We start from the raw sequence: 24906 nt of genomic DNA on the forward strand, positions 1-24906 counted from the left end.
ATCCCAGTGCAGAATCGCACGGTTAGAATAGCATCTCCGGATTTCGGGGATAAAATGGGTGTCACTGGAAAGTTGACGTTCTCCAGATCACGAAAATATATATATAATGCTACCCTCACTACCTATTTAAGACCGAAGAAAAGCTACAGTTTGGCACTCTACACCAGCTCAGTTGGGTAAATGTTTTTCGTTCACTAAAAATGTCAAAACTTCGCAGTCAAATTTTTCAATTGTCTACCATTTGAACACAAAGTCTGATTATAAAACTCTTCATCATATTTATCGATAATAGTCGATTTTTACTCGAAATTCATCATCTGGAATACATGTATTCAAGTATTTTAGTGCAGTTAGCAAATTTGAACAAATAGTAAAATGATTTCCGCAAAGAAAAGTAAGCAAATGTTTCCCCCGGTGCCGTGTCAATGGAAAGAATGCGTTGATCTGTTTAACGATGATTGGAAATTGAATGAGCATATAAAGAGACATTTGGATATGTACGTTGAAGAAGATAACGAAACATTTGATTGCCCTTGGAATAAATGCAACTTTTTTACCACTGATTATACAGAAATTAAGCGCCACATTTATTATCATGGATATTACAGTTCACTTGTAGTAAGAGGAAAATATGAATGTGAGCAAAATCCAAATATTCCTAGATGCAGTGCGCGTCCAAAAGAAGCTGATAAGATTCCCGATTTGAAGAGTAACTTTCTTTGTGAATGGACCGATTGTCAAAGAACATTTGTGTCTATAGTTGAATTTCAAGATCACATTGTTCAGCATGCATTATTTGAATACGAGATCCAGAAATCTCCGAATGATACGCGACCAAAAGTTAAATGCAAATGGAGCATATGCCTCAAGCATTTAGAAAATAAGTATAGATTAATTGAACATATCTTTACTCACGCGAATAAAAAATCACTAGCATGTTATCACTGCGGTGAAGTATTTAGGACTAGGACTACTCTATTTGATCATCTAAGAAGACAACCTGAAAATAATAGTATTTAATTTACTTAATATTAGATATACATTTGACTATAGAATTTTTTTAATTTTAGCTCACAAGTTTCAATGCGACCAGTGTTTTAAATATTTTGCGACAGAGAAACTATTAAGATCCCATTTCTTAAAACACGTAAATTGTTACAAGTGTAGTCTTTGTAATATGTCCTGCCCATCTTCAAGTTCATTAGCCACACACATACGTTATCGGCACCTGAAGGATAAGCCTTTCAAATGTACTGAATGTGAACATCGTTGTGTACGAAAAAGTGACTTGCAAAAACATATGAATCACATTCATAGCAATCAAGTTCATCGTTGTCAGCAATCTGGTTGTAATTATGCTGTCCGGACATATAATTTATTAAGACGAGTAAGACAATGTCGTTAATTTCTATTGTATTTTTCAATATATCAATCTCCAAACATTTAATTTCAGCATTGTTTGGAAGTTCATGGCAATAGTCCTTTTATTTACATGTGTCATTGCTGCGATAAATTATTCAAGCATAGTAAATATCTGTCAAAACATTTGATCAAGAAACATGACTTTAAACTACCATCAGGACATAAACGGTTTACATATCGTATTGATGAAAATGGTTTTTACTTACTTGAAACATTGCGAATTGAAAGCCTAGAAGTAACTAAACAAATTTTGTCACCCCATGCCATGGAAGCATCTGATGTAACACAAGATAGTAGTTGTTATGAGATTGTCTCTATGACTAACGAACATGATCAACGTGTAATTGTTGCAAATGATCCAAATGAAGCACAATTAGTAGGTGAAGTTGTTATATCATTGCCTTTGGGCAATGAGAGTTGATTCCATAATAAAACAAAAAACAAATATTAACAGTTTTAAGCATGACTCAATTTTACTATGTACCATGGGTATTTAGATGAGTATATTATTTTTATTAAACTCTATACCTACGCAAGATCGTTTTATTTAATAACAATATGTTATAAGTAAACAATCTAAGTATATAATAATATGTGTACGTTTATAAAATCTAATGCAGTTGTTTGCTAGAATAGGAATATTTTTATTTCATTAGTTATGATAATATATACTATATTCCTGTATAAAAAAATACGTGTTTTTAAATTCTTTAACTTAACCTACATTTATTTAAAACAAAAACTTTCTAAAAAAAAAATAACCTATAACAGTAGCTCCTTCACTTGGCAGCTTAGTAATCAAATATTAACCACATTTTTTAAGTCATTAGGTAGAAGATCTTTCATGCAATTAATTTGGGCACGTATTAGGTCTTGAGTAGCACTATTATTAGTGTTATCGGTATATAGATTCATTTTTTGTTTTAATTTAAGTATCATGTCTATTATTTCTACCTCTTGCTTATCGTGCGCCCATTTTTCAAGGTTCGCAACCGAAAGTGCTTGAAGTTGCAAGTCTTGTAGGGTTAATTGTAGTTCACGATGTCTTGAGTTGTACCATCCACGAAAATTTGGCGATTTGAAAAATCTACGATATAACCCTTTCCAATCGCCTTTTAAAGGCGAAGTTAAATGTGGTCCGGAATGTTCAATAGTCGCTAAAAAGTCCTCCAATTTAAAAGCATTTGCATTTGGTGCGGACTTAAATGGACTTATATCTTTCTGTAAGGGCATTAATGAAGCTATATACCGTTCCAGAGGTATCATAAAACTTTGCGTAAGTTCCAATAAATTTCGGCGTAATAATGCTGTTTGCACATGATCAGGTCGTTTGGTTTTAACCCCCGCTATTACTTTTTTAATTAAATTCTTGTCTTTTTTAAGAAAAGGCTTATATTTCGTGTACAATCCAGGGAGCGCACCGTCACTAATAGTTGCGCTTGTATTTAGTACCAAAGAGGAGCTTGCATTAGGTAATCCTTTTTTTATATTGCCTATACTGCTTGAATTGAATGATGTCACAGAATCCGAATTTCTAATATTTTTTTGGAGTTGCTGATGTTGCTGCATATTAATCTAAAAATATTTTAAAAATCATATTCAAACATGTAGGAATGGGCTAAGTTCGGGTTTAACCGAATATTTTATACTCTCGCAATTTGAAGGCTTCAAAAACTTTATACAATATTTAAAAATGTTGGGCAAGAATTCAACATGCATTATATATTCACTAATTTCAGGAAGTCATTTTACATATTCACCGACATATAAGCAATAATTTCAATCGAATATATGTATATAACAAATTTATTTTTTACTTAAGTTATCGCTTGTCAACGCGGAGAGACGACAAACATTACATTTTTATATATTTAACTTAACACTATATTTATCTCGAACACTGTAGCAACAAGATGAGAGAGTATACAAACATACATTATATATATTAAAAATGTAAACGTGTTTACCTGATTATCGACTAGTCGCAATATGTGCGGCCAATCTTTCAGTAACTTTATGAAAAACGGATTTGTTACTCCTAGTATCACAGGTGGAGGCGTTTTTCCATATTCTCTCGTGAATTCTTTGAACTCGCTGTCATGTATTGTAAAATAAGGTCGTGCTTCAGCGCAATATTCAATTGGAGCTATTAATGAAACAAGACTCTGCACCATATGTGAGCAATCAGCGGGTGAGGTTCCAACAATTACAATAGGTTCAGCAATTAACACTAATTCCCATAAAGTATACAAATTCTCCAAGGTAAAACTTAAACATTGATATAATTCTAGTTCATTAACAGAGTTCAAAATTTTCGTGGAAAAAGCATTCAATGAAGTTTTTCCAAATGTATCATTTTTTTGTCCAACAATACCGCACTTTTTACCACTTATGGTTGGTATATTAATTTGATAAATGTTATCAAACAGCTGTAAATCCAAGGAAACACCTGCTTGTAACGGGGGCCATAATCTATTTATTTGATCACAAGCCTCTTCGATAATTGAGTTGCCATTTTCAAAGTACTTTGGAGCCAGTTGATCCACAATATTATAGAAAAGGTTACAAAATGGAAGATGCGTCACCAAAATAAAACTTTTTTGAAAATAACCTCTCGGAAGATTAGCATCTCGCTTTTGGCGGAAATACACAAACCCCCAGTAATGTGATTCGTCTACACGGAGTGCAGATATACAATCCGAATTATATGAGTGAAAAATTTTTTTTAAGTTTCCGTTGTGACTTTCTTTGTGTATCCTTCGAAGACGCATATGAAATTTTGTGTCACCCATACACCCGGAGTTGGAATCCGGAAATGCCATATAACATATATTAGCAGTTTCAGTCTCTGAAGGTACGAATTGAGGTGGGTAAACAAATTCGAGAGCTTGTCCTATGTTCAGATCGAATGTTATGACACACATACAATGAATCCATTGAGAAAAGTTTGACCAATGATTAATATCATTACATGTATTAATTTCACTTGTAACTCTTAAACATTCGTTGTTATCAGTTAAATTATTTGTTGATATAGATTTCTCTGTCATTTTACAAATTTATCGATGCACTTTCACTTGTGGCTATTTTTGAGTCTAGATTTATTGAACAAGTTTATATCAAATAAAATTTACTGTCAAAATTGAAATATATGTTCAGTGCCAACATTTAGAGCTGCCAACAGCAATAATGATTAAATACAGGATTTGATTTTCTTAAAGTTATGAAAACAATTTCTTTTGAAGAATTAGAGGGTTTTCACGTGTCTCTTTGTTTAAAATTCTCGCAAACATTAATTAAGGCTAAACTTGAACAAATTTTAATCCAAGCATACAGGACGTCAACAAAATTCCAATATTGCATTTGAAGAATAATAATAAAATAATATGGGCATTACTTATTAGTTATAAGGTTTGCCAGAAAAACTGTATTCTACTATACTCTATATATGATGTTCCATAGAATGAGCTTTACATGGATAATTTACAGTTGGGACCTACTCGATATACTTGAGTTTTCGTATGTCGTGTATGTCTCATTTGCTTAATTCAAAAGCATAAAAAAAAAAAAAATGCACCAAAAAAAATATTTAAAACGCATTTTCGATATATAGGGGTATTCTCTTGCTCTTGCAAAACCCTTGCACGGTGCAAAAGTTGCTGATTTTTCCACCTAATACCAGAGAACGTAAAGTTCTTCGTTGGGAGTCTCTTCATAGTCTCTGCTTCGGCATATACATATGCCTTGCCATCATATGCCGTAAATACATATATTTCTGTCTCTTCATATTCTCGGTGAGAATATATGAGAGAATTGTAAACAATGTTAAAATTGTGAAGCGAATTTCGACCTACAATGTTAACAAATGCGGCGAATTCCCTTTCACGAATCTATCAAATGTTTGAGATCGAACCTGCACCTTCTCTATCTTTTAAGTTCTCTGGTATGCCTTCCACATTTGTTTTGAATTATATAGTGCAAAATTAATCTTATTTCAATACTTAACTTTGGTTTAAAACCATTTATTCATACAATAACAAAATGGCTGCATGCAAACAAAAAGGGGGATGTTATTTTAAATCCCAGTCTTAATACACACATATATGTTTAATTATAAATATTAACTTTTAAGAAAACTCTCTGCCTTGGAAAAAATATTTTTTATATGATGTGCTGAACACAATGACCTCGACAGACTGTAGCAACACGACAGTGAACTGAAAATGGCGTTGTGAATCCTACTACATGAACATCTGTGAGGCAGCAACATAACAATGACCGGCATGTACACAAAACAACACAGCTGTCCATTTTGTATGTACACAATTTCGTTGTGGCCATACTAATACCTTGCACTTCAATGAAATTTTAATATTTTGTTCAAAGTGAAATTTTTTATGCAAAAAATAAGTAAATACGTAAATTTATTTGTTGTAAATTATCAATTGTTATTACAAATGGTGTAATAGAGCTATTTTATGCTTTTATTTGTAAAATAACGCCAAGGTTTTTAGAGCTTTGAATAATTTTACATTTTACATATTAGTGGCATCACCACTCTACCTCATTTATCTACCTTCAACTCTACTGTCGTCCTACTGTCGTTGGCAAATATAAAAACATATTGAAGTTTGCTTGAGCGACAACTGTCGGCCTGCAGTCGTGTAGTCGTGCAGCTGTCAAAATAACTGTCCATAAGAACGTGTGTATTTTAATATTTGACAGATGTCGTTTGCAGTCTGTCGCGGTCATTGTGTTCAGCACATGAAGGTCAAATATCATTAACATACCTGTACTTGACTTGTCATTAGACGTGGACATTTATCGTGGCAGATTGCATTAATTGGTATTTTTTTGTTTTGGCTGACTTTAGTAGCTCTTGTGTATGAAAATAAAGTAGGCCGATGGAGTTCCTTAAAAGCGGCTTTAAAACAGTGCTTGGAAGTACTGAACCTGGTCATCAACCTAGTGCAGCAGAAACCGTTGAAAAATTAGTTGATCGTGTATTAAGTTCAACGTTATTAGACGATCGTCGTGATGCTTGTCGGGCTTTGAAAGCGCTATCCAGAAAATATCGTATTGAAGTTGGAGCACAAGGAATGTCAGCATTGGTCCAGATCCTCAAACATGATAGTCAAGATTCAGAAATCATTAGCTATGCCCTAGATACTTTGTGTAATATAACAACTGCTGAAGAGTTCGATGAAGAAACTGATAACCCAGCCGTTTCAGTAAATGTTGGAGAGCAATTTACTGAAATGTTTATAAAAGTACACGACCATGTTACTTTAATTATGACTTACTTAGAAGAATATGATTTTCGTGTTCGGCGTTCCGCAATTCAACTCATTACTACGTTGATTGCAAATAAAACTCGTGATTTACAAGAAATTATTTTGGTAAGCCCTATGGGCGTATCCAAATTAATGGACTTACTCTCAGACAGCCGAGAAGTTATTCGAAATGATGCACTACTTTTGCTAATTCAGTTAACAAAGGGGAACTCAAATATACAAAAGATAGTTGCTTTTGAAAATGCCTTTGATAAAATTTTTGAAATTATTCAAAGTGAGGGATGTTCGGACGGGGGCATTGTTGTTGAGGATTGTTTAATACTTTTATTGAACTTGTTAAAAAATAATTCCAGTAATCAACAATTTTTTAAGGAAGGATCCTTTATCCAAAGGCTATCACCAATGTTCAGTATTACCCAAGAAGCAGAAGAGAATGGGTGGTCCCCACAAAAGGTCTCTAATATACATTGCATGTTGCAAGTAGTTCGTGCTTTAGTTACACCAAGTAATCAACAGCAAGTGGTATCATCTTGCCAAAAAGTTATGCGCAAATCGAATCTCCTCGATTTGTTATGCGGCATTTTAATGGGCAGCGGAGTACCAGCTGATATACTAACTGAAACTATAAATGCAGTTGCTGAAATAGTTCGAGGTGATAAAGAAAACCAAGATAAATTAAGCATGGTTATGGCGCCTAGTAATCCTCCTCGACCAGCAATTGTCGTACTTCTAATGTCAATGATAAACGAGAAGCAGATATTAGCACTTAGATGTGCTGTATTATATTGCTTTCAATGCTACCTTTTTCGGAACGAGGAGAGCCATCAAGCTGTCGTACAAACGTTATTACCCTCTTCTGAATCTGAAGTGAGTAGTCATTCAACTGGTCAATTGTTATGTGTGGGCCTCTTTTCATCCGATTCACTTGCCAATTGGTTTTCTGCAGTAGCTCTTATGCATGGACTTGTCGATAGTGTTGCACAGAAAGAAGAACTGTTGCGCGTTCTTTTAGCTAGTCCCAGAGGAGGAAATCCGATTACTCTATTGGAACAATGTACAAATTTACTTCAGCAAGATAGTTATAAGTTGCAAAGTAAAGTTGGTCTTCTGATGTTGTTGAGCATGTGGTTGGCACATTGCCCCAACGCCGTTAAAACTTTTCTCAGCACAAGTGGTACAATGGCATATTTGACGGCGCAAATTAGTGCAAATGAACACGATGAAAATGAGTATTTGATACAAGGGTTATGCGCGTTCCTCATGGGAATTTGTATTCAGTTTAATGATAACACCCTTGTCAGTCAAAAACGAGATGATATCTGCCAATTGATAATTAAACGTATAGGGCAAGAAACTTTTTGTAATAAACTTAGCGAAGTATCAAGACATGAAGCTTATAATCGAGCATGCAAACAACCTCAGATTAGAGTAAAGGCCTCCTCTGATCTTTTGCTGGATTACGAATTTTGTAAGTTATATAAAGGATTGGAAGCGTTAATAGGAAAAATCGTAAGCGGCTTTGATGTCAATGGTATAGAATTAACGGAATTAACACTCAGCTCTGAAGCTTCTGCGCTTGTAGCACAATATAAAGGCATCATTCGAGATCTTGATGGCCAAATTAATTTGCTGCAACAAAATTCAAGACGACTCGAAATAAAAAATGAGGAACTCGAACTAAAACTGTCTAAAGTAGAAAGCCTTAATAAACAATTATCTGATCAAAATACATTGCTAAAAGCCCAGTTAGGAGCCGCACAGAACAGCACTTCCCCGTCAGGAGACGATACACCGGTTAATGCATTAAGTGCAGCTCAATTCCAGACGAATCTATATTGTGCAGAAAACATTAGAATAACTCGTGAATTTGAAACATTGCGCCATCAACTGGAAGATGAAGTGCACCGCGCTAACACAGCAAACGACGAACTTCAAAAATTACAAAAGGATCAAGAGGATCTACTTGAGCTCTTGACTGATCAAGAAAATAAAATCAATCGATATGAGCAGCAAATGCGGTCAGCAGGTTTACCTATTGAAAATGACAATGAGAATAACACAGACGATGTAGGCAATCAAGAAAATCCTAATTTGAATGTATAAGTTAATTTACGGATATAAATTATTAGAAATTAATTCATGGTTCATCCGAAAATATATATAATGTACAATTCTAAAAGTTTATTATAAATATTATTTAAGCATCATTCCTCATTAATATACATAAAAGTAAATGCATAAACCGTTTTTACGCTCTTTTAATATAATTTGTCTGTAATGTTGTGCAGATGAACTAGAAGTTAAACTCCGTCCGTTTATATGTATACAGTGACAATCCCTGACCAGATAAAAATTTGAGTGTTCACTTAAAAGGCTCGTAAATTACTTGTAGATAAGAATGGAACTTTTAAGAAAAAAAAAGTATTCTGTAATACTGAAGTTAGTGAGCATTGTTCCTTGGTTAAATATTTCTGATATCGTTAAGGGAATGCTGCGGTTATAATCGGATATAAATGTGACTGCACCCTTTACGTAGAACCGGCTGTTGTGGATAATTCTTTTGTATCTTCCCGGTGGCCCTTTTCTTCATTGAAATATAAGGGTGGAAGAAGAAAATTATTATAATCTATATTTTAATTTAACGTTGGAAAAGCGTTCAAATGTGTTAAAACCGGTATTCGTTAGTTATCAAGCCAATTTAAGAGTAAAGAATATAAATACAAAAATAAACTGTTTTCCAAGTTAATATAGTTTAACCTTTATTACACAAGTCGGTAAAAATTATTTACTTTTTGTCACTCGAAATCGAGCTCTTTGATTCTCTTAAGGAAGCAGAACGACGTCTCTTAGCTTCGTCGCGCTTAGCCTTAGATTCCTTCTTACGTTGTGCTAACAATTTAGCATAATCAGCTGCGGCTTCTTTGGAGGCTGCTTGACGTTTCTTCTTCAAAGCAGTGCGTCTACGTTTCCTTTGAAGCACCACTGGAGTAACCAAACGCTGAATTTTTGGTGCTTTAGATGTAGCTTTTTTATTATCCTTGGCGGGCAAAGGGCGACGAACTACAAAGCGACGAACATCATCATCCTTGGTTAAATTATAAAGTTTGCGGATCTTGCTGGCACGTTTTGGACCAAGTCGTCGAGGAACAGTTGTGTCAGTCAGTCCAGGTAGTTCTTGTTCACCTTTTTTAACAATAACAAGAGCCAAAACCGACATATTTGCGTCTACAATGCAACCACGGACTGATTTCCTTTTCCTTTCACCAGTACGGCGAGGTCTGTAACAAGAATGACCCTTCTTCAATAGAAGACGAACACGACCTTAAAATATAATACATTGTTAATTTTTGTATAAAAAAGTATATATATTATTACTTACCATGCGAAAGCACTCCTTGTTTCATAGGAAAACCTTGTTTATCGTTACCACCGGCGATACGAAGATGATATCCTTTCCACTCATCACCGAGAACATCAGCTTCGACAATTTGTCCCATACGCTTCTCATAAAACACACGAAGCTTATGTTCATCCACAACTTCGAATAACTTTTGGCATCCTGTTGCCGGGAAAGATACGTTAAGCTGCAAATTGAAGACTTTTGTAAATTATACACTATCATATCTTTGTATGCAGTCCAGTATTACGACAAAATTAGATCAACTTTTATCTCTATGATCACTGGAGTATAATTAAAAAATCTACCCTTCAACTCTAAAGCACGTTATTAGAAATATGTTTTCTTATTAAATTCCGTCTAAAAGACATTATTTAACTATATTTTTCTAAAAAATATTAACACACCTTCATTTTTCAATCCAAATTCATGGAACACCGAACAGAAAAGGGAAAGCAAAGTATGCTCGGCAATCTCGGGTGGATGACAAGTAAAAAAATTCACAATAGTTACAGGGTTGTATTCTTAAGTATATTATTGTCGATAAGACAGTTCAACCACTCAAATGTAAAATTTATGGCATTTATTTATTGAGGAAGTTAAGTATTTCGCAGAAAATTTCACTTGCTGTCAAGAAATAATTTGAACAATATCTGCGTACAATATTAATTTCTTACAACTAATTCAATCTCTTTAAAATTAGTCATATTTCAGGGTTTTTTCAAGTAAATAAACTCATTGAAATTTGAATAGAAATCTCTGATAGCACTTTCTAATAATTAACGTATGACTTAACCCATAGTTGACTTACATAGCAAAAATTCGTATTTGTACCTTTAAACGGCAGCACTAACAAAAACATTATTATTCTTCTAATGACAGCAATGTCATTTTTAAGTCAAAACTAGAAAAACAATAAACGCACGTGTGATTTTATAAAGAGCTCTCAAAATTAATTTGGAATAATAATAAAACAGTATGGTTAAGCCAAAAAAAGCCAATTTAGTTCAAAATAAAAATGTAGCTTTGGAGAAGCAATTAGTTCAGGGTAAAATAACGAAACGAAAAAACAAAGATAAGTTTCATTTGCGCGCAGAAGAAAGTTCGGTTAGTAAAACTTTGAAATTTCTAAAGGTATTCATTTTAGTGGATTTCAATTATTTCAGGTGCTAGATAGCAAAACAAGCAAAAAAATTTTAGATGCTGCGAAAGCCCAACAGTTGGAACTTAACGATGATAATTTCCCTAGCCTAGGGGGGAAAAAAGCCTACACTCATGTCAACATAGGTTAGTAAAAGTAAACAATAGTAATGCATATAAACTTACTTTTGGTGAAATCAACAAATATTTTAGGAGAAATTGCTGAAGAGGACGAAAATAAAGATGTCACTGAAAATGACTTTATGGATAATTTAGAAATCGATGAAGAAGATGCCAAAGCATTCGAACGTTTTCAAAATCCTCAGGAAGGAAAACGAACATTAAAATTATCTGACATCATACTGGAAAAAATCCAAGAAAAACAACAAGATATTCAGAGTAAACTCACTGATAATGGATCTCTTAATATAGAGGATATAGACCCCCGGTAAGATTTTTTTTTTTTAATTTGTATTTGGTTGGCTAAAATAGGAGTAATAGATTTTTATATTTTAATGGTAAAAAAAATTGGGGAGATTGAATAAATTCATCGAACCACCTTATTGTACCTTCTTAAACTTAATTTCTTAAAGTGCGTAAGATCTAAAATCTTTTTCATATTATCTCCTATTACGCTTTTCAAACTTTCAGCTGAAATTTTTAATGCAGATATGTGTGGAATTTTTGTTTAAGTAAGGAATCATTTCATTTTTTACTCAATGGGATAAAAAACATTACCACAAACTCTTAATTTGATGTGTTGTAGCGGTTGTCTAGTGCCCGCTTGATGCGAAGCATGTGGGCCTCGCTGCGCAAATGTTCGAACCGAGACATCAAGAGACATCTTTCAAACTTCCTCGTCTGCGTCACTATATCCAGGCGACCATGTTGGTGCGACGTAGTTCATGACCGACCGGCCCATTGCCTAGTTTGTTGCTAACAGTGTGCTGTCGAATGTAACATCTAACTCTTTAGATCTTAATCTGTGATTTTAATATCCAGTCCATACTCTTTCGTACAGTTCGTGAATATGGTCGCTGTGGATTTAGTGGGAGAGAATCGAGTTCCTATAAATCTTAATATTTACTCAAGTTACAGATTGGAGAAATTGAAATTGAAATTTAGTTAATGTTACAAAAAATGTCTTTTTAGGGTTCGAGAAATGTATGAAGGAGTTAGAGATGTAATGAAGCGGTATCGAAGTGGGAAAGTTCCGAAAGCATTTAAAATTATTCCAAGACTACGAAATTGGGAGCAGATTTTATTTATAACGGAACCGCATAATTGGAGTGCTGCAGCTATGTTTCAAGGAACACGGTATGTACATCTACGAAAGTGTAAAAGTGTGTACGTAAATATATATTTGCGTTTTAATTTATTTTTACCACATTTAAATATCTTTCGAAAAAAGTCAATAGTTAATTTGAAAATATATAGCCATGAACACATACAATATACCATACTGATTTATTCATCACTCATCAACAATGTTGTCGCCAAATTTCCCGATTTAGGTATATTCTACCGGTGGAATTGAATGGGAGAGTAAAAATCTAGGCAAATGTAATTTCCTCAAAATTTATTCAGTGATTTAAAACATGATGTAGATAGGGAACAATAGGCCATAGGTCGCGGTGCATTCCTCATTTTCCAATCTAAGTTAGGTGTGATAAAGGAAGTTTTCAAAGCAGTAGACTATATATTTAGAAAGTTTCCGTAATTTAATAAGGAAATATTGAGAGGTTGAATGTTTAATGAGGCTTCAGCACGACAATTAATGGAACATACATATTTTATCAAGACCTGTTTGGAAACTGAAGCTTGGGAAAGTTTTGCGTTGATTGATGAAAATTTCCAAAGTAACTATAAATCACCAAATTATGAAGAAATTCTGAAAAATATGAAAAAAAGTTTCAGACTCGAGAAGCAAATATGAGTACCAACTTAGACTTAGTCTAAGTCAGACTGCAACCACTTGTTAATGTGTTGATTATACCAACGAAATTATAAAGTGAAACATAGAGAGTGGTGGTCCAAAAGTAAGAAGTAAGGTATTAATGCCGATAGGATCGTCACATGATGGTAGATTAGTGTTGGTCATAAAGTGATTGGCAACTAATAATTTGTAAAAGAAATGCTCATTAAAGGATATAAGGTCAAAAGATGTGGTACAAAAGACTGCGCCCATTTTCACCGAAAAAAAGGCTCTAGTTGGCATAAGCTAAAACGTGATGCTAAAAACTCTAGGCGAGCTATTTCATGTACATCGTCTATCATTGCAATCGTTTAACAGACTAGAATGCCAAAGATCGCTCGGCGCTTTAAAGTCACTTAGTACCAAACGAATTTCTTGAGAAACGCTATCTTATTAATTATAGATATTTAGTTTTGGTTTTTTTGGACCGCAGTAATCGATGTGCTTTCTCTTTTATTGAAAAGTTTCTATGGGTGCTCAAAGATTAAATATTTGGTTGTAGCTTAAAACCTAAAATTGTTTAAGGGAATAGTCATTTCAAAGTCAAAACATGTCTCTGTACAAGTTTTGTTTGGTTCACTGTATTCTGAAAATTGTTTAACACTGCTAGCATTCAAATATTAGTAAACCGCCTCATCTCCATTGGCTACCTAACAGCGTTTTGAACTTCTATTTACGAGTATAAACATAAAATATGTAAACATAAGTACTTAATCAACGAAACGCATATACATATACTTATGTATACACTTATTTATGGAGTTACAATTTTGAACAGTATTACTATTTAACATTATTTCAGTATATTTTGTTCAGTTCTCTCGCACGCAATGGCTCAGCGGTTTTATAATTTGGTTTTGTTGCCGCGGATAAGAGACGATCTTTGTGAATATAAAAAACTTAATATGCATTTGTACAATGCTTTAAAAAAAGCACTATTCAAACCAGCTGCTTTTATGAAAGGTATAATACTTCCTTTGTTAGAGGCTGGCGATTGCACATTGCGAGAAGCAATTATATTTGGAAGCGTCATCGCACGCAGTTCGATTCCCGTATTGCATTCGTCAGCATGTTTACTCAAAATATGTGAAATGGGATATACAGGAGCAAATTCAATATTTATTCGCTACTTCCTTGACAAGCGTTATGCATTACCTTACCGTGTTATCGATGCCGCCGTATTCCATTTTATTAGGTAAGACCTTACATTGTTTCTTATTATTTATAATACATTTCTATCAATATATGTATGCAGATTTGAAAATGATAAACGTGAAATGCCTGTATTGTGGCATCAAAGCTTATTAACATTTGCACAACGTTATAAGAACGACATTTCTTCCGAGCAAAAAGAAGCTTTGCTTAATTTATTAAGGTAAACAACATTGTTCGTTCGTTCAATCCATTTTCATATATTTCAATTTTATTATTACAGAAAGCAATCACACCCAAAGATTACACCTGAAATTCGAAGAGAACTTTTGGCATCAAGTTGTAGAGATATTGAAATGATGGAATATAGCAATGAGACTGCTGCAATGCCAGTAGAAATGTACACTGATAAAGATGTTTGCTATGAGTAAACATGTTCAACGTATAGCATATAAATGTGATTCTGTATTTATTGCTAGTTATCAATAATTAACCAAAATTTCTAGAAAAGTTTTCATTAATCTGAAAACTAGTAGAAGAGAGGACAAAATGAGAGCGTAAAAAGCAGAGTGAGCTGTTAAGGGGTCGTCTCAGTGTGAAATTTTCGAAAAAAGGATAATATTATTATATATTATACATACATTATCGGATAGTATGCACTGTAGTAAACATTCTCTCAAATTTTGAAAACGAAATACAAATTATTACGGTCACTACAGCGTTTCATGTAGAAACGGAACAGAGTGGGGAACATAGCGACTCCAACACATAAACGCGTTTTTCTCACAATGGTGTTTTTCTAAACGGTTTCCACTCTCAAAGAAAGTGTTTTGTTTATCTAGTTCAAAATTGGAGAGAACATTTTAATCGTCATTCTCTATAACGCTATGGAAGCTTTTTTTTACGAAAAACTGTAGAAGTCACAATAAGACGATCCCTTAAGTTCTAATAATGAAATTTTTACTAGTCGAAATTAGTTGCTGTCATAAGAAAACATACCTTAATTTCATTAATTTCTAATAGTTTTGAATTGTTAAGAAACAAATCAGATATTAGTTACATAACTACAACTACACAAAATGTTAGTGTTTGGACTTATTAGAATTCGAAGTAAATGGTAACATAATAATGAATATGCATATATATTAATTACATATTATATAATATTATTATTTTTTATTATGAATATGAATTCGTTGGTTTCTTTCAGTCGTTTGCTTTAGCTCAAAATATCATATACTTATCTTAGAGAATAAATTATTTAAAATTCTATTGGTTAATTCAAGCTACAACATAGTGTGGTTGTACTCAGATTTACTCCCTAATTTCAGCTAGTTTTCTGGTTTTTACCTTGTCATTGGTTCGCTTTTTGTGAAAATAACTGAACAATTTTTGGATTCTTTCTGATAGCTGGCAGTTACTATTAATACCGAAACACATTTTGTACTTTAATAACATTTGTAATATGCAAGATGTACAAAAAATACAGTTATGTAATATTTTTGAAATTACTAACAAGTTCTTAATTTCTATTCAATAATTTATCTTAAAATATAAATTGAGTCCAATTACAACGCTTATTTTGAAACCCTTAGATTCCATATTTGTTATAATATTTGTTGCTCCTGAGATATTTCTTTAGCGAGTTGCTTATAGTTGTTAATAGTTTTTAACATAAGTAACTATTATGAGGGAATGAGGTAAGAGGAGGAAATTTGCGCTGGGCATATACATAGCTTTAATGGTTTGTGAGATAAGTATATGAAACCTATATGAACGGCGTTTGAAAAATACTTTTTTTTTGGTAGTCTGTAAAGTAGGCCTTTGCAGTTACTTTGTCACAAATAAAAATGAGCGGCGAGTGACTTTTAAATTTTAAAATAAGAAGTCGCACGGGACCAAATCTAGATAGAAGTGTTAAGGATTGGCCTAAAAGGGCGTCAAACCGGTTATGAACTATGTTCATCTTCAGTATAATATATCTATAGCTAAGAAACCATTATTTATTTATTTATTTTATTTTATTTTATTTTATAAAAGTTTACATAACAATAAATTATTACATAAACTAAAGATAACGCAGCGCTAGCATCGGAGGCTTTCGGCTGGCATGTTGACTAGGGCGGTTTCAAATGCGTCGGAGTAGGTCGGTCTCTCTGAGGAAGTTATATATCTTGCTAATATTATTGTCAGTCGGGTTTTTTAACAGCTGTGTAGGATTAATATCATTGAAATAGTGTAGTCCTTGGGCGTCAAGTTTCGGGCAGCAATCCAAGAGGTGGTTAATGCTAAGTGAAAAGTTGCAGAACGGGCAGCAACTAGGAGTAGCGCCTTGAAGCAAATGAGAGGTTGTAATAATCGTGTGGCCAAGCCGGAGACGAGTATATGGAGTAATGTAATTTGTCGGCATGGTCAGAGAGAAGCAGGGCTTTGTACGACTGGGATTGATTGAGGAGTAGTGATGGCTATATCGGCTCCACTCGGATAGCAATTTTTTTTGCCTCTCATTATTTATAATCCAGTAGATATCCCTTTTAAAAAGAACGTTGGAAGTTATGGTAGGTGTAAGAACCATATCTTTAGCGATCTTATCGGCAATGGTGTTGCCCTTTATATCTGCGTGACCGGGGAACCACATGATTTTGATATTCTGGGGGTGTGAAGTAAGGATGTCTCGAATGTTTTCAATAACGGGGTTGGTTTGATTACATCCCTTAATCGCTTGAAAACATGACATACTGTCAGAGCAAATTATAAATTTTCCTTTATTTCGTACGAAATAAAGCATCGCGTTGAATATTGCCACGGCTTCTTCTGTGAAAATCGAGCAGAAATTAAACAAGATACCATAAGTAATTACTTCTCCATGTTATCAATTCCCAAGACAGCCTACGCATCGGAATTGACTCGGATTTTATCCGACCAAGGGCTGTTGTTTCGGCGATCTAACCCCGTTTGGATCGGTGAGTATTAATTTGTGTTTGTCGTCATTGGAGCAATGCCTTGCAGCAGGGTTGCTCCGTATCCTTCTGACTCTAGCTGACAGTGATTCCAACCCGGGCCCGGAGCAGTTTTTCTGCTGCATCTGCATTAAAGGCTCCATCCACACTCCACCTTGGTTAGGTGTAAAACATGTATTGGATGGAGCTATCTTAAGATCTGCTCAGGCCTTAAGACCCACAGGGAGTGGACCACGCGTTACGTGGCCCCATGTTGCCTGCGCAATACTGCGATACAAGCCTCTACGGCTGTGCAATCTGCACATAGTTCGCGCGCCGCGCCGCCACTCAACCAGAGTGGCCAATTGACTTGTCCCCGGCCCCAACCTTCATCCCGCTCCAATCCTCGTGCGAGAACCAATCAGCAACTCTTGGTTCCTCGCACAGTCTGTTCCGTGTGTCAGGCCGTCAAACGTCGGAATGTCACATCAGTTAAGTGCAATTCCTGCGCTGGCTGGTGTCATTTCCCGACGTGTTCCGGCCTGCGCACCACACGTGAGTGGAGTGATTCCTACGTTGCCCCATGCTGTAGGAGTCTGCCCCCGCAACTCACGACAGTGGCGTCGCCATCCAACACCCCAGTGCGACAACCGCCCCTGCGGGTTCTGCAGCTGCAACAAACACCACCAACACGTCACTCCCTCACCCCCAGGATCACCCACGGACACCCGCGACAAACCCGACTCCTTCAATTTAACTGCAACGGACTCCAGAGCAAGATCGAGGAGATAGTTGCACTTATGAATCGGGAACGTGTATCGATAGCTGCGGTCCAAGAAACCAAGTTAAACAGCCGCTCAGATCTTCTGAGTTGTGCAGGTTTCAACGTTATACGTAAAGATCGCGAGCGAGATAGTGGTGGTGGCCTAGCCTTCATATTGCACAACACCGTGCAGTATCGTTTAATCGAAGAAGACATCGACCCCAGGGATACTACCCTAGAATGTCAGGGCATAGCTATCCGGTCAGGCGATGTCGAGCTCGAAATATTTAATATATACATCCCCCCAGTTACATGTTGCCCTACAGGATATCACCCGAATATAGGTGCGCTACTTCGTGGTGAAAACCGTATGGTACTAGGCGACTTTAACGCGCACCACGATCTTTGGCATTCCTGCCTGTCAAATGATCGTAGGGGGATGGAGCTGGCGGAACAGATTGACGATTCGACATTCTGCACAATGAATGACGAAGCCCCCACCAGAGTTACGGGCACCTGTAATAGCTCGCCAGATATTACCATTGCTAGCGGTGGTCTGATAAATAGCATAACCTGGCGACCTATGCTAACCCTCGCATCAGACCATCTGCCCATAATTATCTCGATCGAGAAGCCTCCTGATTTCGTTTCTGTGGACAACCGCACCTTCATTAACTTTAAAAAAGCTAATTGGGTCGGCTTCACAGAATTTACCGAGAGCACCTTCAACGCTCTACCCATTCCTACGGACGTATGCGTTGGCGAGCGTCAATTCCGCAAGGTGATCGCAGCAGCTACCGCTCGCTTCATCCCGGCTGGAAGAATAGCGGAAATCCGCCCCAATTTCCCAGCCGAAGCAGCAGTTCTAGCTAATGAGCGCGACACCTTACGCCATGCCGATCCCGGGGATCCCCGAATAAGGGATCTCAATTTGGAGATTCGGCAAATGGTAAATCAACATAAGCGGACGAAATGGATAGAGCACCTGAAGTCCTGCAACCTTTCCACCGCTGTGAGTAAGCTTTGAGCTACTGTCAAAGCTTTGTCTAATCCGAAGAGACATGACGACCGAGTTGAAGTTCAATTCAATGGTCATGCCTCTTCGGACCCGAAGAAGTGCGCGAGCTACTTTAGCCGGCAGTTTACACTGCACCCTTCGGTAGACAAGGCCAAGAGATGTGTTAACCGACGGCTGCGCAAAATGCCAAACAACTGCGCGCCACTTACTTTCACCGATGAGGAGGTTCAGGGTGTCATCAACAAGGCAAAATCCTCCAGATCCATCGGCCCAGACGGAATCAACATGCTAATGTTAAAGCATCTAGGCTCGACGGGAGTAAAATATCTCACCAAAATCCTCAACCTGTCGTTCACCACTCTTCAAATACCCGATGTGTGGAAAGTCGGAAGAGTGGTCCCACTACTGAAACCTGGGAAACCCGCCAACAAAGGGGAATCTTATCGACCGATAACTCTCCTCTCCCCAGTAGTGAAGACACTAGAGGCCTTGTTACTCCCGACCTTCACTCACCACCTCAGCCTAGCCAGCCACCAGCATGGTTTCCGCAAAGTGCACAGCACCACCACAGCACTTAGCGTCATAAACACCCAGATAGTTCGTGGCCTCAACCAGAAACCACCCTGCGAAAGAACGATCCTCGTAGCGTTAGACCTGTCAAAAGCTTTTGACACGGTCAACCACACAACGCTACTGCAGGACATTGAAAAACCACTCTCCCTCCAGGGCTTAAGAGGTGGACCATGAACTATCTGAACGGTCGTCAGTCATCCGTACTATTTCGAGGTGAAACATCTAAACTTAGAAGAATTAAACAGGGGGTTCCGCAGGGTGGTGTCCTCTCCCCGCTACTGTTTAATTTCTATATCTCGAAACTCCCTCAACCACCAGAGGGGGTCTCCATAACCTCGTACGCAGATGACTGCACGATATTGACGTCGGGCAATGGAATCGATGGCATGTGTTCGAAAGTAAACAGCTACCTCTCCGACCTTTCTCGTTTCCTCACTGCACGAAACCTCCAACTTTCACCCACCAAATCCACAGCGACCTTATTCGCAAACTGGACGAAGGAGTATAGACTTGAACTTAATATTGCAGTCGATGGCGTCAAAATTCCGACTGTCAATAACCCTAAGATTTTAGGCGTAACCTTCGATAGTCTATGCTCCTTCTCTCCCCATACGACCGCGATTATCGCCAAGGTACAGAGCCGCAACAAAATCCTCAAGTCGCTAGCCGGCAGCACATGGGGAAAAGACAAAGAAACGTTGTTGGCAACATACAAGGCAATCGGCCGGCCGGTCCTCAACTACGCAGCACCGATATGGTCGCCTGGATGCAGTGGTACGCAGATGAGGAAACTTCAGACCTGCCAAAATACAGCACTCCGGACCACGACGGGATGCCTCTTGATGTCTCCCGTTGAACACCTCCATAATGAGACGCGCATGCTTCCTGTAAAGGAGCATAATCAACTCCTCTCCAGGCAGTTCCTGCTTGGTTGCTTCCGTAGGAATCACCCCTGCAGCCATCTGCTTGGAGCGGAACCGCCTCCCAGGAGCATCAAGAGGTCATTCCTCGACTATGTCGACGACATTGAACAGTACGCCGACCAGACTTCGGACGCAACTAACTTTCGACAGGCACTGACCGCCATTCACAGTGGAGCCATCAACACCTTCACCGACTCCCTTCCCGTGAATGGCTTTCTTGGAGACAAACCACCACCTATTGCAGACGAAGAGCTCCAGTTGCCAACGCGAGTGACCCTAGCGCAACTTCGTTCTGGATACTTCAGCAGGTTAAACTCCTACTTATCCAGAATCGACCCCGACATACCCAATGTATGTCCTGCATGCAACGAGTCTCCGCATGACACTGGCCACCTCTTTGCATGCCCCACAAACCATACCCATCTAACACCCTCTTCCCTTTGGTCCGACCCCGTCGAAACAGCACGTTTCTTGGGCCTACCGTTAGATGACCTCGACGACAACACAAACAACCCTTACCATCCTAACGGGGATTAGCTAACCGCTAAAACAACAACAACAACTTCTCCATGTTCTTTCACGACAGCAAATGAAGTCTGTGATGATTTTGAGCCGTCAGTAAAAATCAGATCCCATCCAGTGGATTTGTATTTAGCTGCCACTTCAAGGAAATTTGCCTTGTATACATCGTTGGCAGTATTCGCCTTCCGCAGATGGACAAGTTCATTGATAAAAGAGTCATTTTTAAACAGCCACGGCGGATGAATGCTTTTGCGAATATGAGGCCTTTGGAGTGGAAGGCCGTTATCCTTTGCGAATTTGCCGCATAAGTAAACAGATGATTGTACTTTGGGTGGCCGTTTGCGCGAAATCGCTAATTGTAGGTCCGTTCTAAGAAGAGCATTCGGTGAAAACATCAGCTTAGCGTAGAGTTTGCGAATTGAGTCTTCGGCGTCATCGAATATTGTATTTAGCCCAGATTCTGCGAATAAATTATTTAAGGGAGTCGTGGAAACGCGCGCAGCGATCTTCGAATTGCAGCGAGGTAAGGGGCAATAAGCATTTTCAACTTATTTTTTGCGTGATGTTCATAAACTTCCAAACCGTATTGTATAGTTGAGACAATAAGTGCCCTGGTCACGTTAATCAACAATGCTGGACCGATAAATGAGCGCTTTGCGGAGAGGTACTTAACTATTAATAGTTTGAACATTAATCTATCTCTTACATATTGACAATGTTGTGCGAAAGAGTACTTAGAGTCTAATATTATACCTAAAAACTTAAGGCTATTTTATAGTTATTTCGGAAAAAGTTATGGTATGGGTGATACAGTTTCTTTTTCTACAAATGTGCAACAATTTAGATTTGCTAGGGGAAATTGAAGCGCCGGAAGTTTGCGACCAGGAGAAGATTTTGGAAAGGATATCGGAGAAGGTACTTTGAACTGCTGCTTGATCAGTGTTTTTGGAGTACACCAGAACATCGTCAGCGTACAGTTGGTGCTCAATAGTGGTAAATTTAGACAGTAATTCGCTAAGTTCATCAAACGCTATAATGAAGAGAATCACCGATAAGGGTGATCCTTGAGGAGTGCCATTATCTAGGGGAAGGAAAGAGGAGCGGGTGTTCGAGATAAGGACACTTATTTTACGATGGGATAAAAAAGATTTTATAAAGTTTAAGATTCGCGGACCCACTTTCCATTTGGTTAGTTGCCTTAGTACGATATGAATACCTATTCGATCGAAGGCTTTTTGAAAATCGAGAGACATCAAGGAGATGTGATTTTTATTTGACATAGCATTAGAAATGTAGTGGTCAAGATGAACAAGTGAGTCGATAGTACCCTGCCCTCTTTGGAATGCAACTTGGTTATGATGAATGAAATTAATTTTGCGGGCATACCAGGAGAGTCTGGTAGCAATCAATTTTTTCTAGCAGTTTGCCTAAACACGGGAGAAGGGAGATTGGGTGGTAACTGCAGACATCAAGAGGAGATTTACCAGGTTTGAGGATGGGAACTATCAAGCTGATTTTCCAAGCTTGGGGGTAAATGCCTGTAGAAAAAATATTATTGTAGAGGTTAAGAAGGCGGGATAGGATAGGAAGGGGAAGGTTCTTGATAATGGGGTAAGAAATTCTATCGTTGCCAGGTGTTTTACTGAAGAAAGGGCAGAGACCAGCTCAGAATGCGTTAAGTCTTTTTCTAAGAACTTGGCAGAGATCGAAAGATTGCTGGGTGGAAACCGGGATGAGGTTGTTTGGTACTTATTTGAAATAAATTCAGGGGGGAAGTTGCAATCGGAGGAGGCCGTAGAAAAGTAGCTGGCGAACTCTTGAGCTATATCTAGAGGATATAGAAGAGTGCCGCGAGCGGAACTTAAGGCAGATATTGTAGGAAAAGAAGCCATCCCAGTTAGTCTTTTGATGTCGGTCCAGATCCTTCTTGGGTTGGATGAAGAGTTAATGTTGCTGGTAAATTTTTCAAAACAGGCAGCTTTCACAAGTTTGGCTTTGCGGCGAAAATTAGCATTAGCTTTTTTGTACTGAAGGAGATTGGAGGAAGACCTTTCACGCTTATATTCATGCCATGTACTTTGTTTGGCTTGCCTTAAAGTTGAAAGTTCAGCGCTCCACCACAATGGAGCCGGCCTACGAGTTTTGCTACCTGATTGTGGGATAGATAGATTAGCCGCACTTCTGATGATTTTTTGGACGCGGGACGCTTCTTCGTTGACGTTAAGGGAAATGGGATAGGAGCTGCAACCATGTAGACACGCATCTTGGAACTTTAACCAATAAGCAGAGTCGGTCTGGTATTTCAACCTCGGGCGAAATGTTGAAGGAAAACGGTTTGAAGGGAGTCTGGTAATAATGGGGAAATGATCACTGCCATGGAGGTCATCAATTACTAGCCAAGTGCATTTGGCAGAAAGGGAAATCGAACATATGGTGAGGTCAAGGTGGGTGAAGGATTTGTGAGTAGAGAAGTGAGTCGGGGAACCGTTATTAAGGACAAAGGAGTTGGAGGCAAGGATTGAGTCTTCAATTACACGGCCTTTAGCATTAAGCGAAGTGGAACCCCACATAGGGCTCCAGGCGTTAAAATCGCCTGCCACAATAAAAGGACTATCAGTTGACGGAAAAATACTATTAAAGTCAGTGGTTGAAAATGTTTGATCAGGAGGGGAGTAGGCGCAGACAATGGATATTTTATTGGGCGATTGAATTTCTAATACCAAGGAAGAGATGCGGGATTGGAGAGGATAACATATGTGCGGGACATTTTTCTTCACTAAGATACCAATTCCTTGCTTACTAACGGGTGATTTTTTTGAGGTTAGGATTTTCATGCATTAGTATTTGACAGATCACGTGGGATTTCAGACATGGTGTCAAAGAGAAAGATGCTCAGTATGCTTTGACATTTCATCATGAATAGACTTACTAACGAGCAACGCTTGCAAATCATTGAATTTTATTACCAAAATCAGTGTTCGGTTCGAAATGTGTTTCGCGCTTTATTTTGTTCAGCGATGAGGCTCATTTCTGGTTGAATGGCTACGTAAATAAGCAAAATTGCCGCATTTGGGGTGAAGAGCAACCAGAAGCCGTTCAAGAACTGCCCATGCATCCCGAAAAATGCACTGTTTGGTGTGGTTTGTACGCTGGTGGAATCATTGGACCGTATTTTTTCAAAGATGCTGTTGGACGCAACGTTACGGTGAATGGCGATCGCTATCGTTCGATGCTAACAAACTTTTTGTTGCCAAAAATGGAAGAACTGAACTTGGTTGACATGTGGTTTCAACAAGATGGCGCTACATGCCACACAGCTCGCGATTCTATGGCCATTTTGAGGGAAAACTTCGGACAACAATTCATCTCAAGAAATGGACCCGTAAGTTGGCCACCAAGATCATGCGATTTAACGCCTTTAGACTATTTTTTGTGGGGCTACGTCAAGTCTAAAGTCTACAGAAATAAGCCAGCAACTATTCCAGCTTTGGAAGACAACATTTCCGAAGAAATTCGGGCTATTCCGGCCGAAATGCTCGAAAAAGTTGCCCAAAATTGGACTTTCCGAATGGACCACCTAAGACGCAGCCGCGGTCAACATTTAAATGAAATTATCTTCAAAAAGTAAATGTCATGAACCAATCTAACGTTTCAAATAAAGAACCGATGAGATTTTGCAAATTTTATGCGTTTTTTTTAAAAAAAGTTATCAGCTCTTAAAAAATCACCCTTTAGATAAAATATGAGGCAAATTATGAAAGTAACCAACATAGGCCAAAGGGGTACGA

At 37.6% G+C, this 24906-nt stretch overlaps 5 protein-coding genes across 7 annotated transcripts; 3 read left to right on the forward strand and 2 right to left on the reverse strand.

Moving 5' to 3' along the window:
- The first annotated feature begins 282 nt into the window (after nucleotides 1-282).
- On the forward strand, nucleotides 283-1953 carry LOC105226536 (histone H4 transcription factor). Of its 3 annotated transcripts, none has more exons than XM_011205450.4 (3): nucleotides 283-1012; nucleotides 1071-1387; nucleotides 1454-1885. In XM_011205450.4, the coding sequence occupies exons 1-3, from the start codon at nucleotides 376-378 to the stop codon at nucleotides 1841-1843; spliced, it is 1344 nt and encodes a 447-aa protein (XP_011203752.2). In that variant the 5' UTR covers nucleotides 283-375; the 3' UTR covers nucleotides 1844-1885. The 3 variants fall into 3 exon arrangements, with proteins under 3 accessions (XP_011203752.2, XP_011203762.2, XP_029407148.1); XM_011205460.4 differs by having other exon boundaries at nucleotides 285-394; XM_029551288.2 differs by having other exon boundaries at nucleotides 366-497; nucleotides 1454-1953.
- On the reverse strand, nucleotides 1870-4594 carry LOC105226549 (protein DENND6B). The gene is made up of 2 exons (XM_011205471.4): nucleotides 3390-4594; nucleotides 1870-2997 (listed from the first exon to the last, which is right to left on the reverse strand). The coding sequence occupies exons 1-2, from the start codon at nucleotides 4470-4472 to the stop codon at nucleotides 2221-2223; spliced, it is 1860 nt and encodes a 619-aa protein (XP_011203773.1). The 5' UTR covers nucleotides 4473-4594; the 3' UTR covers nucleotides 1870-2220.
- Nucleotides 4595-6226: 1632 nt separating this feature from the next.
- LOC105226531 (general vesicular transport factor p115) lies at nucleotides 6227-8963 on the forward strand. Its single transcript, XM_011205436.4, has one exon. It carries the CDS (start codon nucleotides 6327-6329, stop codon nucleotides 8817-8819), a length of 2493 nt encoding a protein of 830 aa, XP_011203738.2. The 5' UTR covers nucleotides 6227-6326; the 3' UTR covers nucleotides 8820-8963.
- Nucleotides 8964-9449: 486 nt separating this feature from the next.
- LOC105226523 (40S ribosomal protein S6) lies at nucleotides 9450-10673 on the reverse strand. Its single transcript, XM_011205425.4, has 3 exons — nucleotides 10521-10673; nucleotides 10096-10300; nucleotides 9450-10037 (listed from the first exon to the last, which is right to left on the reverse strand). Exons 1-3 carry the CDS (start codon nucleotides 10524-10526, stop codon nucleotides 9502-9504), a joined length of 747 nt encoding a protein of 248 aa, XP_011203727.1. The 5' UTR covers nucleotides 10527-10673; the 3' UTR covers nucleotides 9450-9501.
- A 325-nt stretch (nucleotides 10674-10998) lies between these two features.
- Nucleotides 10999-15974, forward strand: LOC105226515 (bystin). The gene is made up of 7 exons (XM_011205412.4): nucleotides 10999-11220; nucleotides 11280-11400; nucleotides 11467-11701; nucleotides 12406-12570; nucleotides 14031-14423; nucleotides 14484-14603; nucleotides 14664-15974. Exons 1-7 carry the CDS (start codon nucleotides 11092-11094, stop codon nucleotides 14809-14811), a joined length of 1311 nt encoding a protein of 436 aa, XP_011203714.1. The 5' UTR covers nucleotides 10999-11091; the 3' UTR covers nucleotides 14812-15974.
- The last annotated feature ends 8932 nt before the right edge of the window (nucleotides 15975-24906 follow it).

The sequence above is a fragment of the Bactrocera dorsalis genome, chromosome 4, assembly GCF_023373825.1.
Source record: "Bactrocera dorsalis isolate Fly_Bdor chromosome 4, ASM2337382v1, whole genome shotgun sequence".
Lineage (NCBI taxonomy): Eukaryota > Metazoa > Arthropoda > Insecta > Diptera > Tephritidae > Bactrocera > Bactrocera dorsalis.

Coding starts and splice junctions, on each gene's coding strand:
- LOC105226515 (XM_011205412.4), top strand. CDS start 11,092: ATGGTTAAGCCAAAAAAAGCCAATTTAGTTCAAAATAAAAATGTAGCT. Junction 11,221..11,279: donor TGCGCGCAGAAGAAAGTTCG/GTTAGTAAAACT, acceptor CAATTATTTCAG/GTGCTAGATAGCAAAACAAG. Junction 11,702..12,405: donor ATAGAGGATATAGACCCCCG/GTAAGATTTTTT, acceptor ATGTCTTTTTAG/GGTTCGAGAAATGTATGAAG.
- LOC105226549 (XM_011205471.4), bottom strand. CDS start 4,472: ATGACAGAGAAATCTATATCAACAAATAATTTAACTGATAACAACGAA. Junction 2,998..3,389: donor TGCGACTAGTCGATAATCAG/GTAAACACGTTT, acceptor AAATATTTTTAG/ATTAATATGCAGCAACATCA.
- LOC105226523 (XM_011205425.4), bottom strand. Junction 10,038..10,095: donor ACAAGGAGTGCTTTCGCATG/GTAAGTAATAAT, acceptor TTATATTTTAAG/GTCGTGTTCGTCTTCTATTG.
- LOC105226531 (XM_011205436.4), top strand. CDS start 6,327: ATGGAGTTCCTTAAAAGCGGCTTTAAAACAGTGCTTGGAAGTACTGAA.
- LOC105226536 (XM_011205450.4), top strand. CDS start 376: ATGATTTCCGCAAAGAAAAGTAAGCAAATGTTTCCCCCGGTGCCGTGT. Junction 1,013..1,070: donor AAGACAACCTGAAAATAATA/GTATTTAATTTA, acceptor TTTTAATTTTAG/CTCACAAGTTTCAATGCGAC. Junction 1,388..1,453: donor CATATAATTTATTAAGACGA/GTAAGACAATGT, acceptor ATTTAATTTCAG/CATTGTTTGGAAGTTCATGG.